The sequence below is a fragment of the Dipodomys merriami genome, unplaced genomic scaffold (assembly GCF_024711535.1).
Source record: "Dipodomys merriami isolate MVZ:Mamm:240054 unplaced genomic scaffold, mDipMer1.0.p SCAF_41, whole genome shotgun sequence".
NCBI classification, from domain to species: Eukaryota; Metazoa; Chordata; class Mammalia; order Rodentia; family Heteromyidae; genus Dipodomys; species Dipodomys merriami.
In genome coordinates, this window is record NW_027205715.1 from 12052876 (window position 1) to 12069346 (window position 16471).

Here is a 16471-nt window from a genome sequence, read left to right on the forward strand (position 1 = left end):
AGAGACTGCAAAGGCCATGTGACTCAGGCTCTATTGTGTGGCCTCCAACAGTTATAGAGAGCTGAGGGGCAGAAGTACAATCACCATGTTCCCAGAGAGCCTTCATGGTTCAGGGGACATTTGGCAGCTTCTGCTATTGTCAAGCCAACCCCAAGGATGCCACTAAACTACCCTGCAGTACACAGTCCCTCAAGGGTGATCTAGCTTAAAATGCCACAGTGCTGGTACTGATCATTCCTCATTCAACTCTTCTCGGCCGTGCTGCTATTTTTATTTTTTGATCATTTTGTTTTACTATGGTAAATATAAAATTTATCATTTGAACTTTTAAAAACATGTTTATGGTTATTATAAAAAGATGATATAGCTGGGCGCCAGTAGCTCATGCCTATAATTCTAGCTACTCAGGAGGCTGAGATCTGAGGATCACGGTTCAAAGCCAGCCCAGGCAGGAAAGTCTGTGAGACTCTCTCCAATAAACCACTAGGAAACCGGAAGTGGCGTTGTAGCTCAAGTGGTAGAGTACTCGCCTTGAGCTGAAGAGTGCAAGGACAGCGTCCAAGCCCAGAGTTCAAGCCTCACAACCGACCAAAAAGAAAAAAAAAAAGATGATATAGGGGCTAGGAATGTGGCTTAGTGGTAGAGTACTTGCCTAGCATGCATGAAGCCCAGGTTTGATTCCTCAGTACCACATAAATGGAAAAAGCCAGAAGTGGTGCTGTGGCTCAAATGTTAGCCTTGAGCAAAATTAGCTCAGGGCCCCTGGGTTCAAGCTCCAGGATTGGGGGGTGAGGGGATAGGAGAAAGTGATATACAGAGGTGTTACTTTTTTTTCCCACTTGCAACAAGGCTTCACGGTGTAGCCCAGGCTGGCCTCAAACTTGTGATCCTCCTGCTTCAGCCTCCCAAGGATTAGGATAACAGGTATGTATCACCACACCAAGCTCAACTGAACTCTTTTTTTTTTTCTGCCCTTTAGCACTTCTAGGATTTGAACGCAGGGCCTCATGCGTACTTAGTGGTGCTCTACCATTTGAGCCACACCTCCAGCATGGCTGTGTCCTGGTACTGGGATTTGAACTCAAGGCCTTGTACACTTGCTTGGCTTTTTGCTCATACCTGGTACTCTACACTTGTGCCACATCTCCAGTCTAGCATTTTGCTAGTTAATTAGAGATGGATCCTCAGACTTTTCTGTTGGGCTGGATCCAAATGTTGTTCCTCTAAGTCTCAGCCTCCTGAGTTAGGATTATAGGTCTGAGCCACTTTTTTTTTTTAAACTCTGTAGCTAATGTCATAAAGTATATGCACATTGTGTTCTGTAGTCCCAACAGCTCTCCATCTTCAGAACTCTGCAACATCTAAACTTTTTTGTTTTGATTGGGGTTTTACAGTGCTGGGGATGGAAACATACAAGCTTCTATCTTCCAGATGATAAAGAAGTCGAAGTCTAGAAATAAATCTCATGTATGGCCAAATGGTATTTGATAATGGTGCCCATAGCATGTAGTGGTGAAAAGGTACTTGGCAAAAAAGTTCGATGATGATAACCTATGATGACCTTCCTTCAGTTTACCACAAACAAAAAGTATTCAACATGGATCAAAGATTTAAGGAAGTAAACACTTAGAAGAAAATAGGAAAAGCAGATGAGTGTGGCTTCGCTACCTGGGAGGTGGACATTGCAGTTTGAAGGCAGCCTGAGCATAGAAGCTTGTAAGACTCCATCTCAGCATGGGTGTGGTAGTATTCCCCTGTATTTTAGATACAGGGAAAGCACAATGGGAGTGTAGCTCAGTGGGCAGAGCACCTGGGTAGCATTTGTGAGGTCCTGGGTTCAAGCCTCAGCATGCAAAACAAAACAAAATTCCCCAAAACCCAACCCAATAAGAAACAAGTAGAAGCCAATTATGGAAAATGGAGTGCAAACACTGGTTATTACACGTGGCTTTTGAAAATGTTCAAAAAAATAAAAATTTATCTGGGTGCTGGTGGCTTACACCTGTAATCCTAGCTATTCAGGAGGCTGAAATCTGAGGACTGTGGTTCAAAGCCAGCCGGGGCAGGAAAGTCCATGAGCCTCTTTTCTCCAATTAACCACCAGGAAACTGGAAGTGGCACAGTGGCTCAAGAGAAGTAGAGTGCTTACCTTGAGCTGAAGAGCTCAGGGACAGTGCCCAGGCCCAGAGTTCAAGCCCCACAACTGACAAAAAACAAAACAAAACAAAAAACCCCAACAAAACACAATACAACAAAAAAACACAGTTTGGCTGGGATCTATTCTATGACACAGCTATTGACAATCATTGAATGCTGTTAGTCTTGTTAGTTCTGGGAAAAGCAAATACCCCCAGCCTGCTTTGATGACTAGCTCAGCTGTTGTCCTTCCAGTCCAATAATGGGCTCCTTGTTGGACAACTTCAAATCAATTAAACAGATGCACTCCCTGAATACAGCCCCCTCTGTGTGATGGCTCTTAGCAGAGGGCCAGACCTCACCCAGATAACTCTACTGGGGTTGCATATAATGGATGCTTAATGATACTAAGTGTCTCCTAGAAAACTGAGGAGGAAGCCTCCAGACTTCACTTCTGATAAACCAGAACTCCCCAAGCTTCCATACTGATTTTTAGCAAAACAGATGTATAAGAGTCCATAGAGTGGCTAGGTTGGAGGAAGCCTAAGGATGTTTCCTTCTTCAGACACAAGGATATTCAGGGGACACAGCCTGAAGCGCCCAGAGAGGAAGGGAGGGACAGATGGACAGATTGACAATATGTATGTTGGATATCCAAACTTCAGTAGACATACATGCATCTTTACCTCGGTGGTTTTTTTTTTTTCTTTCTTCCAGATCTGGGGCTTGAACTCAGGGCCTGGGCGCTGTCCCTGAGCTTTTTTGGCTCTAGGATAGCACTCTACCACTTGAGCTACAGCGCCACTTCCGGTTTTCTGGTGGTTTTACTGGAGACAAGAGTCTCACGGCCTTTCCTGCCCGGGCTGGCTTTGAACCCTGATCCTCAGATCTCAGCCTCCTGAGTAGCTAGGATGACAGGCGTGAGCCATCGGCGCCAGGCATTTTTTTTTTTTTTTTGTATAGTCCAGGCTGGCCTCGAACTCCTGATTCCCTTGGTTCTTTCCGGGATTACAGCCCATTTGTTACCACACCTAGTAATCCTTCTCCTTTACAGGGCAATTCACCCTACTGACTTCTTGAAACTTGACCTCTAGCGGATGCAGAAGAACAGAGGAAATGAGATTATGCAAAGGGGGCGGGGCGGACTAAGATTTCCCCACCCACGCCGTAGGCCCCGCCCCTCGCGCGTCGCGCGCTTCCGGCCACACTCAACATGGCGGCGGCGCGTGTGCGCTAAGACGCCTGAAGAGGTCGCCAGCGGCAGCTTCCACGCCAGCCATGGCCGCTCCGGTAGACGCTGTGGTGGGCAGAGGCGCTGTGGAGGCGTGCGCTCTGGACGAGATTCTGGAAGCTTTAAAGCTGCTGCTGAGCCCGGGAGGTGAGAAGACGCATCTCGGTGCCGGGCTGGACCTGGGCCGGACTCCCGGGGGTGGCCCCGGCTCCCTCACGGCGTGCGCCCCGCAGGCCCTCTGCGGACGCTTCTCCCCGTGGCCGGGAGATTTGGTCCTTGTCCAGTGCTCCAGGGAAGATGGGGCCTGCAGGATGCTTACGGTAGCCCCCGAGCGCTTCTCTGTGTGCTTCTCTGTCCGCTTCCAGGTGCTCGGCGCCCTGGGAGCCGGGGACCGCCCGGAATAGGCTGCAAACGGGGCGAGGCGCCGCGAAGTGTAATGCGAGCTCCCCGCCGCTGGGCGGCGCTAGGGTAACGTGGATGTCTGAGAGCAGTACCCACCGCCGAAGGTCTGGAAGAAGGAAGCAAGGGACAGTTAGCCGAGAATCTTGAGCAGGGCCTTACTGTCACCTTTGATCTTTTGTGCCGAGTTGACAAGATCTTCCCAATTTGGCATCTGAAGGGATCTTGGGAGTGGTTAGAAGCTAATAATAATAGTGAATGAGTGCTTAGTTTCAATCTCCATGGTACACTGTTAATATGGATATAAGTTAGCCCTCACAACAGTCCAGTTAGATAGACTGTTTATATTCCACATTACAAATGAAGGAACTAAGGCTCAGGTGGATATATAATGGAAATGGCTCAATGAAAACTAGTTAGTGGCAGAGCTAGACTACATTGCACCAATGAAGAGTCAAAATGTGCTGGTTGTCAGTGGCTCAGGCCTGTCGTCCTAGCTACTCAGGAGGCTGAGACTTGAGAATCATGGTTTGAAGCCAACTGGAGTAGGAAAGACTGAGACTTTATATATTTATTTTTTATTTTTTTGGGGGGTGGGCTGCCGGGCTTGAACTCAGGACCTGGTGTTGTCCCTGAGTCTTTTTTTTTTTTTTTTTTTTCCAGACTAGGGCTTGAACTCAGTGCCTGGGCACTGTCCCTGAGTTTCTTTTGCTCAAGGCTAGCATTCTACCACTTGAGCCACAGTGCCACTTCTGCCTTTTTGGTCTATGTGGTACTGAGGAATTGAACTCAGGGCTTCATGCATGCTAGAAAAGCACTTTACCACTAAGCCACATTCCCAGCCCAGCTGTGGACTCTATCTCCAAATACACATACACACACACACTCACTCACTCTAAAAATAGATCTGTGGCTGAAGTAGAGTGGGAATAGCACCCAGGCCCTGAGTTCACGTCCCAGGACTGGCATAAACAAAAACAAGTCAAAATACAAAATACACTTTTTTTTTGTTTTGCATTGAAATAGTGCTTGTTATATAGCCCTGTATGACTTGATTTTACTATGTAGTCCATGTTGTTCTCAAAATCAAGATACCTCAGCCTTTCGAGTGCTGGATTATAGGTATCAACATTCCTTTTTGTTTTTTTCCTGCAGTGTTGAGGGTTAAATCCAGTACCTTGTACATGCTAGGCTACATTCCAGCCATGAAGTGTGTGTGTGTGTGTGTGTGCACGCGCGTGTGCGCACATACATGCACATGTGCACACTTAGTTGAGACAGGTCTCCAGTGTTCTCCAGGATGTTCAAACTCTGGAGCTTAAGTGATCCTCCACCTCCTTTTCTCCTTCTCTCCTTCATTCCTCTCTCCTTTTTTCTTTTTTCTTTTTCTTTTAAATAGTGTGTTAAGCAGAATTCAAAGGCTGGTAGTGAAGTTTTGTTTATAAAAAATGGAGGCCATCTCTATATGAATGTTCTCTTAAAAAGCTATACTAAATAGAGATTCACTGATGTGTCGTTATATTTTAATTATAGGGAGAAGGGGCTGAGAATGCTGACAGCTTGTAAATCATGAAGCTGTGACACACCTCTGTTGCCTAGATTGGCCTTCAGTTCTTGGGGCTGAAGTAACTGTCTTGCCTCAACCTCTCCAGTAGCTAGAATTACAGATCTGAGCCACTGTTCCTGGCCCCACATTTTGAACTTAATGAAAAGTATCACATAGCTAGGGGTTGTTGGCTCATGCTTGTACTCCTAGCTACGTAGGAGGTTGATATCTGGAGGATTGTGGTTTGAGGCCAGGATAAGTACAAAAGTTCTCTAGACTCCCATTTCCAAAATTATCAGCAAAAAGCCAGGCTGATGGAGTGGCTTGAGTGGTAGAATGTCATTCTAGTAAGCACAAGGCTCTGAGTTCAAAAGCCCTGTATATCTAAAAGAAAGAGTACCACGTAAGTCATGACACTTTAAATTTGTTAGAGCATCAACATTTATGACTTTTCCCTAAGTGTAATAGGGATGGTTTGAGGTGAGCAGAGATGAAGCTTTTGAGTGTGAGTAGTTGAATGTAATGACACAGCTGGGTTTTGGAGCTCAGTTGCCTTGGTTGAATCCAGACACTGACATGTTACAAGCTAGAGCCTTGGAGTTAAGCTTATATCACACTTCAATGCTGTTTTAGTGCCATGCATTGTGCATGCATTCCTGTAAATCTAGCACTGGAAAGGCTGAGGCAAGAGGATCTCAAATTCCAGGCTAGTCCCAGCTATATAGTAAGACCTTGTCTCAAAAAAAAAAAAAAAAAAAAAAAAAGAAAAAAAAGAGAAGAAAAGAAAGGAAGAAGGAAGGAAAGAAAAGAAAGGAATAAAGAAAGAAAAAAACCGAGGATGAATGGCGAAAGACATGTTTTACAGAAATGCCATCATTTTCAAGTACCAGAGATTTCTTTTCATCACCAGTAGGGGGAATTAAGAGCAGAAAGGCTATTAAGGAGATTGGGGAAAGCTGTGAGCTTTTGTTTTTCATCTCTTCTGTCCCATGCTTGAGTTCATTGAGTTTGCATTCACAAGATGTCGTGCATAGAGATTGATTAGTGATCTTAATGGTAGAACTGCAAACTATGAGAGCATCCATGCTCTATTTAAGTGAGTTTTTGCAGCTTTTAATGCTTACAGGTCAGAATACTTGCTCTAGACAGCTGAGAAGTGTTGCACAATTCACTTTCTTCTTCTTTCCCTTTCCTTTTTTTTTTTTTTTTTTTTTGGTCGGGCCTGGTGTCTGAACTCTGGACCTGGGCGCTGTCCCTCAGCTCTTCAACTCAAGGCTAGCGTTCTACCACTTAAGCCACAGCTCTACTCCGACTTTTTCTGCTTATGTGGTGCTGAGGAATTGAACCCAGGGCCTCATGCATGCAAGACAAGCATTCTACCACTGAGCCACCTTCCCAGCCCTTCATTTTCTTTTGATTTTGGTTTTGTGTGTGTGTTAATGTGTGTTCCCAGGCACTCTCCCTGAGCTTTTTTGCTCAAGGTTAGTTTCTACCATTTGAGCCATAGCTTTACTTCGGGCTTTTTTTTTTTGGTAGTTAATTGGAGATAAGAGTCTCATGGACTTTCCTCCTTGGGCTGGTTTTGAACTGCAATCCTAAAATCTCAGCCTCCTGAGTAGCTGGGATTATAGATGTGAGTCAACTGCTCTTGGTTCTAATTATTTTAAAATTACAATGCGGTTTCTTTTTTCTTTGTATAGAACTTTTAATGTTCTCTATAGCAAAGATTAGAAAATTATAAAGAAACCAAAAGAACAAAATTAAAAGTACTTTAAACTTTTTACCAGAGGTCGCCACTACTAGCATTCTGGCAACATTGTTTTTCCTTTTTATTTTATGTATAATATGCAGTTTTATAACCTTAAGTAACTTTTTTTTAAGTATATAAGGAATCGTATTCACTGCAGGAAAAAAAATCCTAAAGAAACAAAACAAAACAACAAAAAATATTAAAATAAGCCAGCGCCAATGGTTCACACCTGTAATCCTAGCTACTCAGAAGGCTGAGATCTGAGGATTATAATTCAAAGCCAGCCGGGCAGGAAAGTCCATGAGACTCTTATCTCCAATAAGCCACCAGAAAACCGGAAGTGGCGCTCTGGCCCAAGTGGTAGAGCATTAGCCTTGAGCTGAAGAGCTGAGGGACAGCGCCCAAGTCCAGAGTTCAAGCCCCATGAATGACAAAAAACAAAAAAACTCAAAAATCTTAATATATAATTAGGCAAAAATCCTAAAACTACCCATGATCCTAGGACCTAGGAATCACTATTTGTTATTGGTTGTTTTTTGTTTTTTGTTTTTGTCGGTCATGGGGCTTGTGGCCTGTGTGAGGTCCCTGAGCTCTTCAACTCAAGACTAGTGCTCTACCACTTGAGCCACAAGTTCCATTTTTCTGGTGGTTTATTGGAGATCAGAGTCTCACAGACTTTCCTGCCCAAGGCTGGCTTTGAACTGTGATCTTCAGATCTCAGCCTTCTGAGTAGCTAGGATTACAGGCCTGAGCCACTGGCACCCAGCTTGTTATTGTTCTTAAGATAGAGCATCATCATGTAGACCAGGCTGGCATTAAACTTTTAAGATTTTCCTGGGCTGGGATTGTGGTTTAGTAGTAGACTGCTTGCCTAGCATGCCTGAAACCTTGGGTTTGATTCCTTAGTACCACATAAACAGAAAAAGCTGGAAGTGGTACTGTGATTCAAATGGTAGAGTGCTAGCCTTGAGCAAAAGAAGCTCAAGGACAGTGCCCAGGCCCTGAGTATAAGCCCCAGGATTGGCAAAATAAATAAAGAAAATAAAAATAAAGAAAAAAAAAGATTTAAAAAAAGATATTCTTGCCTCAGCTTTGAGATTAGAGGTATGCATTACCATGTCCAACTTGCATCTTTTGACTTATAAAAAAAAGAAAGTACAGAGTTCTATATTCCCTTTTCTACCCTAATCCCATTTTCCCTATTATTAATACCTTATGTTAGTGTGACACATTATAACAATTGATGAGCCAACATTTATACATTTTATTATTATTGTGATTATCAGTAGTGAACACAGGGCTTTCTACTTGCTAGGCAGGCACTCTACCACTTGAGTCACATCTCCTGGAATACATTATTATTAACTTAAATCCATAGTTTATGTTAGAGTTCATTCTTGGTGGTCTATTATAGTATCATAAAGGTTTTGTGGGGTGTGTGTGCTCGAACTCAGCGTTTTGTGATCTTACTTGACTTTTTCCCTCAAGGATGACACTGGACCACTTGAGCCACACCTCTACTTCACAGTTTTTTTTTTTAAGTTTTTGGGCTAGAGAGGTGGTTCAGTAGTAGAATATTTGTGTATCATTAGTGGGATCCTGAATTCAATCTCCAGTGCTATTTTAAAAAAAAAAGAAAGAAAAAGCTTTACCTCTTTAAAAGTCTGAAAGTCTCTATTTTTCATTCTCTTTCCTCTAGTGCCCTGGCTGGAGTGGGTCAGGAATTTCACATAGAGGGAAGTATGGCTTGTTTTCCTTGTATGTGATCTCTCTCTCTTTCTTTCTTTCTTTTTTTTTTTTTCCTAAAGGATCAGGCTCAAGTTCACTGCAGATCACAAAACACGATGTCTTGTTGGCTGCTTTCAAATCTAATCTATCTGCCTTGGACAGCAAGTTTCTGATGGGCACTCAGTGGACAAAACTGAAGCTTCTAAGAGATGAGGTGGCCAGTAAGGCAGAGTGGACACAAACTTCTGAGGACATCACTTGGAGTTTTACTGCTCAGACCTTGTTGTTGCTGCTGTGCTTGAAGGAAACCATGATCCGCCTTGCAGCTGATTTCAACCCTGGTAAACCCAATCCTCGGACTGCAGAAGCTGCCCCCGCCCTGAGCCCCGATACACTTAGCATCTCCCAGCAGAAGATCGTCCAGTCTGCTTTGCAATTTGTGGTCACCTTGGGTGTCTGCCCCTATCTCATCCCTGGTGTTGGGATGCCTTTGAGATGTAGGACTGAGTTTGGTGCAGTGGTTCAAGATGTGGTGTGTCCCGATGCTTCCCCCCACACAGCCCGGAGACTATACACCAGCTGCAGGGTCCTCCTAGACATTGCTCAGCATGCATCCCTGGGGAGCTTGGTTTTCTGCCGCCACTTTGGGGACATAGCTGCAGGTCTGTGCCAGCTGGGATTCTGCCCAACCAAAAGAAAATCACCAACCCCTGAGGAAGAGGTAAACATTCATTGAGCAGTTGAAAGAAAGGAAGGGAAGGGGAAGGTGGGAAGAAAGAGAGGGAGAAGGTGTGTATATATTTGTGTGTGGTTGTTATAAATGACAGCTCTTGCTTCATGGGAAACAAGCTGATTGAAAGATCTAGAAATCCTATTGAATGCTGAGGTATATCCAGTGGGTAAATGAATATTGTGTGTGGAGGTTTTATGTGGGTTGCTAATCTCCTCTCTCTCTCTCTCTCTCTCCCCCTCTCCGTTTGTCCCCCTCTCCGTGTGTGTGTGTGTGTGTGTGTGTGTGTGTGTGTGTGTGTGTGTGTGTGTGTGTGTGTGTGTGTGTGTGTGTGTGTGTGTGTGTGTGTGTGTGTGTGTGTGTGTGTGTGTGTGTGTGTGTGTGTGTGTGTCCTGGGTCTTGAACTCAGGACCTGGGTGCTATCCCTGAGCTTTTTTGCTCAAGACTGGCATTCTACCACTTCAGCCATAGTTTCACTTCTGGCTTTTTTGGTGCTTCGTTGGTAATAAGAATCTTATGGACTTTCCTGTCCAGGCTGGCTTTGAACCATGATCCTCAGAACTCAGCCTACTGAGTAGCTAGGATTACAAGCATGAGCCACTGGGCATCCTGCCTGTTTTCTCATATATATAGATATAGATATAGATATAAATCATATACTTGATTTGGTAGGTGATTTTAAAAAATAAAGGAAAATGTATGGGAAGTATTTATGCCAGATCCTCTTGGGCTTATCAGAGAGTAATTGCTGCTCATATCAGTATAACTCATATTATTCTTTCCCTACCTGTGTTAGCTCTTGTCAAACATTGCATTTAGTCTCTGCCTGTTTCTGTTCCATTAAAGCCAAACCATATTTCTTTTAGGTTTTAACAGAAGAGGAAAGAGCCTTGTCTCGGAGGGCCTTGAGAGACATGTTGGATCAAGTGTATCAACCATTAGTGGTCCGGGAATTACTTGTCCTCCAGGGAGGCCCTCTTCAGGTACTCAGGCCTTAAACTCTTGTGGGGGATTGGCAGTGACCTTTCTTCTTCTGGAAATATGATGCCTTTACTTCCCTATTTAACTATCTGATCAAATATTACTTCATCTTTTAGTTGACAGTCATTTATTTAATTAAAAAAATGTTATTAAGGTGATGTACAGGGGGGTTGCAGTTTTATAAGTCAGTTAATAAGTGCATTTCTTTTTGGACAATATTAACCCTGCCTTTATTCGCTCCAGTTTTTCCCTCCTGTCCCCACCCACAAGTTAGATGGTATTTATAAAACAATAATTTAAAAGACCTCCACAGGTGCCAGTGGCTCAAATCTGTACTACTAGCTGCTCAGGAGGCTGAGATCTGAAGATCGTAGTTCAAAGCCAGCCTGGGAAAGAAAGTCTATGAGACTCTTATCTCCAATTAATCACAGAAAAAGCTGGAAGTGGCCTTTCATTATGTAGCCCAGGTTGGACTCCCAACTTGTGATCCTCCTTCCTCTGTCTTCAGAATGCTTGGCCCACTCACATATTCTACTACACCTGCATGAGAAATGGTTTTTATGTTTTGTTTTGTTTTTTGGTAGGGGAGCATAGTACTGGAGTCAAGTCAGGGCCTCATTTGCTAGGCAGGTGCTCTACCACTTGAACAACGTACCTTACCCTATTTGATTTTTTTTTTTTTTTTTTGTCGGTCGTGGGGCTTAACTCTGGGCCTGGGCGCTGTCCCTCAGCTTTTCAGCTCAAGGCAAGCGCTCTACCACTTGAGCCATAGTGACACTTCTGGTTTTCTGAGTGGTTTATTGGAGAAAAGAGTCTCAGGGACTTTCCTGCCCAGGCTGGCTTTGAGTCAAGATCCTCAGATCTCAGCCTCCTGAGTAGCTAGGATTATAGGTGTGAGCCACTGGTGCCTGGTGGACCCTATTTGATTTTTAAAGGAAAGATATTGCTGATGCTGGGGATGGAACATGGCCCTGCACATGCTAAGTACATGCACTACCACTGAGCTACATCCCCAGCCCCAAAATGTTGCTCTTTTGAAGTCTATATCATACATAGCTAATCATCAGTATGATTCAGTATTTTTATTTTTTTTTTTTTTTGGTCGGTCGTGGGGCTTGAACTCTGGGCCTGGGCGCTGTCCCTCAGCTCTTCAGCTCAAGGCAAGCGCTCTACCACTTGAGCTACAGCGCCACTTCCGGTTTTCTGGTGGTTTATTGGAGATAGGAGTCTCACAGTCTCTCCTGCCTGGGCTGGCTTTGAACCGCGATCCTCAGATCTCAGCCTCCTGAGTAGGTAGGATTACAGGCATGAGCCACCAGCGCCCGGCTTGATTCAGTATTTTTAAAAAGTGTTTTTAGGTCATATCTGTGTCATTGTCACTAAATTCAGTCTTCGTTTCCTTTTAGCAGCCCTGCACAGATGTGAAGATGCAGCTCAGGTGTCGGGCCCCTGCCTGGCTTCGGCGTCTGTGTGGGCAGCTGCTCTCTGAAAGGTTAATGAGACCCAATGGTGTGCAGGCAGTAGTCCGGGGCATCTTGGAAGGAGCAGGTGGTAAGAGATAACACATTTTGTTACTCTGGTGTTTATTTCCCTTTGAGTCAGAGACATAGATGAATCACTGGGCTTCAGTCTTTTGTAAATCCTGATAGATAGCTAGAGATATACCTCAGTGGTAAAATGCTTTTATAACTTGCATGAGGCCTTAGGTTCAATCCCTAGCATTAGAAAAATTCATGCTGGAAGCTAGGTGTTAGTGGCTCATACCTGTAATTCTAGCTACTCAGGAGGTTGAGATCTGAGGGTCACAGTTCAAAGCCAGCCCAGGCAGAAAAGTCCATGAGAAAGCCGGGCGCTGGTGGCTCACGCCTGTAATCCTAGCTACTCAGGAGGCTGAGATCTGAGGATCGCGGTTCAAAGCCAGCCCGGGCAGGAGAGACCATGAGACTCCTATCTCCAATAAACCACCAGAAAACCGGAAGTGGCGCTGTAGCTCAAGTGGTAGAGCGCTCGCCTTGAGCTGAAGAGCTGAGGGACAGCGCCCAGGCCTGGAGTTCAAGCCCCATGACCGACAAAAAAAAAAAAAAAAAAAAAAGAAAAGTCCATGAGACTCTTATTTCCAATTAACTACCAGAAAATCAGAAGTGGTGCTATGATTCAAGTGGTAGAGCTTGAAGAGCTCATAGACTTCACCCAGGCCCAGAGTTCAAGCCCCATAACTAACCAAAAAAAAAAGAAAAAAAATTCCAGTGTCCTGGGTTCTCTTAACTCAGAACTATGTTTTGCTTGCTTGTTTGTTTGTTGACTTGGCAAGATCCCAGGCTTATTTGGGGCTTCCCTTGTTGGATTGTGACCTGTAAATTAAGATAATCATTAAGCTATCTTTCTACTTCCTTTCTCTCAGTGGTTCGTGTCCTGGCTGCCTGTTGTGCAGTATTAGGGAACTGCTGTTGGTATATTTTGTCCAGCTTTAGATTGTAAAATAGGTTAAAAAAATTAAGGAGCCAGGTGCTTAACCAGGTGCTGGTGGCTCATGCCTGTAATCCTAGCTACTCCGGGGGCTGAGATCTGAGGATCTCAGGCGAGCCTGGGCAAGAAAGTCCTTGAGACTCTTATCTCCAGTAAGCCACCAGAAAACCAGAAGTGGCACTGTGGCTCAAGTAGTAGAGCACTCACCTTGAGCTGAATTGTTGAGGGACAGAGCCCAGGCCCAGAGTTCAAGCCCCACGATTGAAAAAAAAATAATTAAGAGCTTGGAGGAGTGACTTAGTTATTAGCACACTAGCCAGTGAGCAAAATCTGCAGGTACTGAGTTTGAGTCCCAGTCTTGAACCTAAAAAGAAAAAAAAAATTTACTTAAAAAAATAAAAATAGTTGGGTGCTGGTAGCTCATGCCTGTAATCCTAGCTACTTAGGAGGCTGAGATCTGGGGATCACAATTTGAAGTCAGCCTAGGCAGGAAACTTCATGAGACTCTTACCTCCAATAAACTGCTCAAAAAAGCTGGAAGTTGTGCTGTGGCTGACATGGTAGAGTGCTCACTTTTAACCAAATAAGCTCTGAGACAGTGCCCAGGGCCAGAGTTCAAGCCCCAGGACCGATAAAACAAAAAAACAAAAAACCCAAAAAAATGGGGCTGGGAAGGTGGCTCAGTGGTAGAACGCTTGTCTTGCATGCATGATGCCCTGGGTTCAATTCCTCAGCACCACATAAGCAGAAAAAAAAAGCCGGAAGTGGTGCTGTGGCTCAAGTGGTAGAGTGCTAGCCTTGAGCTGAGCTGAGGGACAGCGCCCAGGTCCAGAGCTCAGGCCCACAACTGGACCCAAAAAACAAAACAAAAAAACAAAAAAAAACAAAAGTCAAACCAGAAAGAAAAGGGGGGAGGCTGGGAAGGGATGTGAAGGGTAAACAAAGGAGGAGGCTGCAATGCTTGGTAAGAAATGGACGCATTATCCTGCCCATGTAATTGTAACCCCTCTGTACAGTATGTTCACAAATAAAATAAAATTAAATTAAAAAAAAAAAACCAGAAAGAAAAAAAGCAAAGTAAATTACCAAAAAAAAAAAAAAAATTTAGGTAAATCTGGTCCTTGTCCTTGTTACCTTATTACTCCTTGACTACAGTTTAAAGCCATTTATACATAGAAGGAGAGAAGATGATGATGATGATGATGATGATGATGATGATGATGCTGATAGTAAAATGCTGAGAAGCTATAATTGAGTAATATCACATGAATAACATCATTGCTACATTTCATGTTTTTTTTTTTTTTCTCTGAACTTTCAAGAAACCAGCATCAAAAAGAAAGCACAGAAGGGTAGATTTATTTTATAAAACAAATAATCACTTTCCAGTAAAGCAAAGAAACACTCTTTATTCTACATTTTAAGTCAGATTTCTTACTTGGGACGTGATGCAGGGAGCAGTGTGAGCGTTTGACGTCTCTCTCCATTGTGACAGCAGGGGCAGCTGGCGGGAGCGATGCTGAGGTGACAGCTGCTGACTGGAAGAAATGTGACTTGATTGCAAAGATTTTGTCCTCCTGTCCTCAGCAGTGTCTTTCACCAGAGAGTTACTACAGGCTCATCTGCCCTCAGGTAAATGATCAGATTCATATTGCCAGTCACTTATGTACAGAAAGAACACTTAGAATGTGACTCTAAAATTCAAGTAAGAGCACTACAAAGTTTATATTTGTTCAGGTAGGAAGCTCCTTAAATAATAACTTTTGGAGAACATCAAAATAATTGTTAGGTCTCAACCAGTGGTTGAGACACAGTTCAGAGGTGGAGCACTTAACTAGTGTGCAAGAGGCTCTGGGTCTCATCCCTACCATGACAAAGTAATAATAAAGCCCCGATTAATAAGCGAACATTCCAGCTTGCTCTCAGAGCCAGAACAGAAGTTTTATCTTGTTGATTATCTCTTCTTCCTCTGTGCTTTTTGTTGCATTTTTTTGTTTTGTTTTGTTTTTTGTTTTTGTCAGACATGGGACTTTTTTTTTTTGGGTCCGGTCGTGGGGCCTGAACTCTGGGCCTAGGCGCTGTCCCTCAGCTCTTCAGCTTAAGGCTAGCACTCTACTACAGCGCCACTTCCGGCTTTTTTCTTATGTGGTGCTGAGGAATCGAACCCAGGGCCTTGAGCATGCAAGGCAAGTGCTCTACCACTGAGCCACCTTCCCAGCCCCCAGACATGGGACTTGAACTCAGGGCATGAGCACTATCCCTGAGTTTTTTTTTTGCTCAAGGCTAGTGCTCTACCACTTTGAACCAGAGCGCACTTCTGTTTTTCTGGTAGTTAATTGGAGTTAAGAGTCACATGGAGGGGCTGGGAAGGTGGCTCAGTGGTAGAGCACTTGCCTTGCATGCATGAGGCCCTGGGTTCGATTCCTCAGCACCACATAAGCAGGAAAAAAAAAGAGCCGGAAGTGGTGCTGTGGCTCAAGTGTTAGAGCACTAGCCTTGAACTGAAGAGCTGAGGGACAGCGCCCAGGCCCAGAGTTCAGGCCCCTCAACCGGACCCCCCCCCCAAAAAAAAAAAAAAAGAGTCATATGGACTTTCCTGTCAAGGCTGGCTGGCTTTGAACCATGATCCTCAGATCTCAACCTCCTGAGTAGCTAGGATTACAGGCTTGAGCCATTGGTGTCTGGTTCATGCTTTTAGTTTTTAAAGTAGATATTGAACAAATAAAGTATATTAACAATTTAAGAAGCACAAGAGTAGACTGAAAAGTGAGTCTTCCTACCATCCCCATTCTCCCTTCCCTCACAAACAGACATCTTATTTGTTTTTCAGGTATAATTTATGTATTATTCATGTGTAATTATATGTAGATATGTAAGCACATGTTGGGGATGGATTTCTGGATTTGAAATTACTGGCTCAAAGGATATATACATTTAGCTTTTTAAAAAAGGGCTAATGTGTAGCAGGGCATGGTGATGCACATTTGTAATCCCATCACACAAATAGAAACATTGGGTAGGCACCAGTGGCTCAAATCTATAATCCTAGCTACTCAGGAGTTGAGATCTGAGGATATCAGTTGAAAGCCAGCCGAGGCATGAAAGTCACTGAGACTAATTAACCAGAAAAAAAGCTGGAAGAAGAGTTCTGACTCAAGTGGTAGAGCACCATCCTTAAGTGAAAAAGATAAGGGACAGTGCCCAGGTCCCAGTTCAAGCCCCAGTACCACCAAAATAAAAGAAAATAAAAAGAAAACCTAGGGGGAGGGGGAGGATGGGAAGGGATAGGAAGGGGAAACAAAGGAGGAGGCTACAATGCTTGATAAGAAATGTACTCATTATTTTGCCCATGTAATTGTAACCCCTCTGTACAGTATTTTCACAATTAAAAAAAATTGTATTTCAAGAACTTAAAAAAAAAAAGAAAACCTAAAAGGCAGAGACATGAAGATTGCAAGTTCAAAGTAAGCCTGAGACACACAGTGGTATTCTTTTGAAAAGGAA

At 43.9% G+C, this 16471-nt stretch overlaps 1 protein-coding gene across 6 annotated transcripts in view; it reads left to right on the forward strand.

Moving 5' to 3' along the window:
- Window positions 1-3349: 3349 nt before the first annotated feature.
- Window positions 3350-16471, forward strand: part of LOC138807043 (transport and Golgi organization protein 6 homolog) — a 137449-nt gene continuing 124327 nt past the window's right edge. For 4 of the 6 annotated variants that reach the window (XM_069992616.1, XM_069992619.1, XM_069992620.1 and 1 more), the window contains exons 1-5: window positions 3350-3514; window positions 8871-9511; window positions 10387-10503; window positions 11908-12052; window positions 14463-14599. In XM_069992616.1, the coding sequence (XP_069848717.1) occupies window positions 3415-3514; window positions 8871-9511; window positions 10387-10503; window positions 11908-12052; window positions 14463-14599 (1140 nt within the window). In that variant the 5' untranslated portion in view covers window positions 3350-3414. The remainder of the gene's footprint in view (window positions 3515-8870; window positions 9512-10386; window positions 10504-11907; window positions 12053-14462; window positions 14600-16471) is intronic. The other 2 variants (XM_069992618.1, XM_069992617.1) reach the window with 2 other exon arrangements.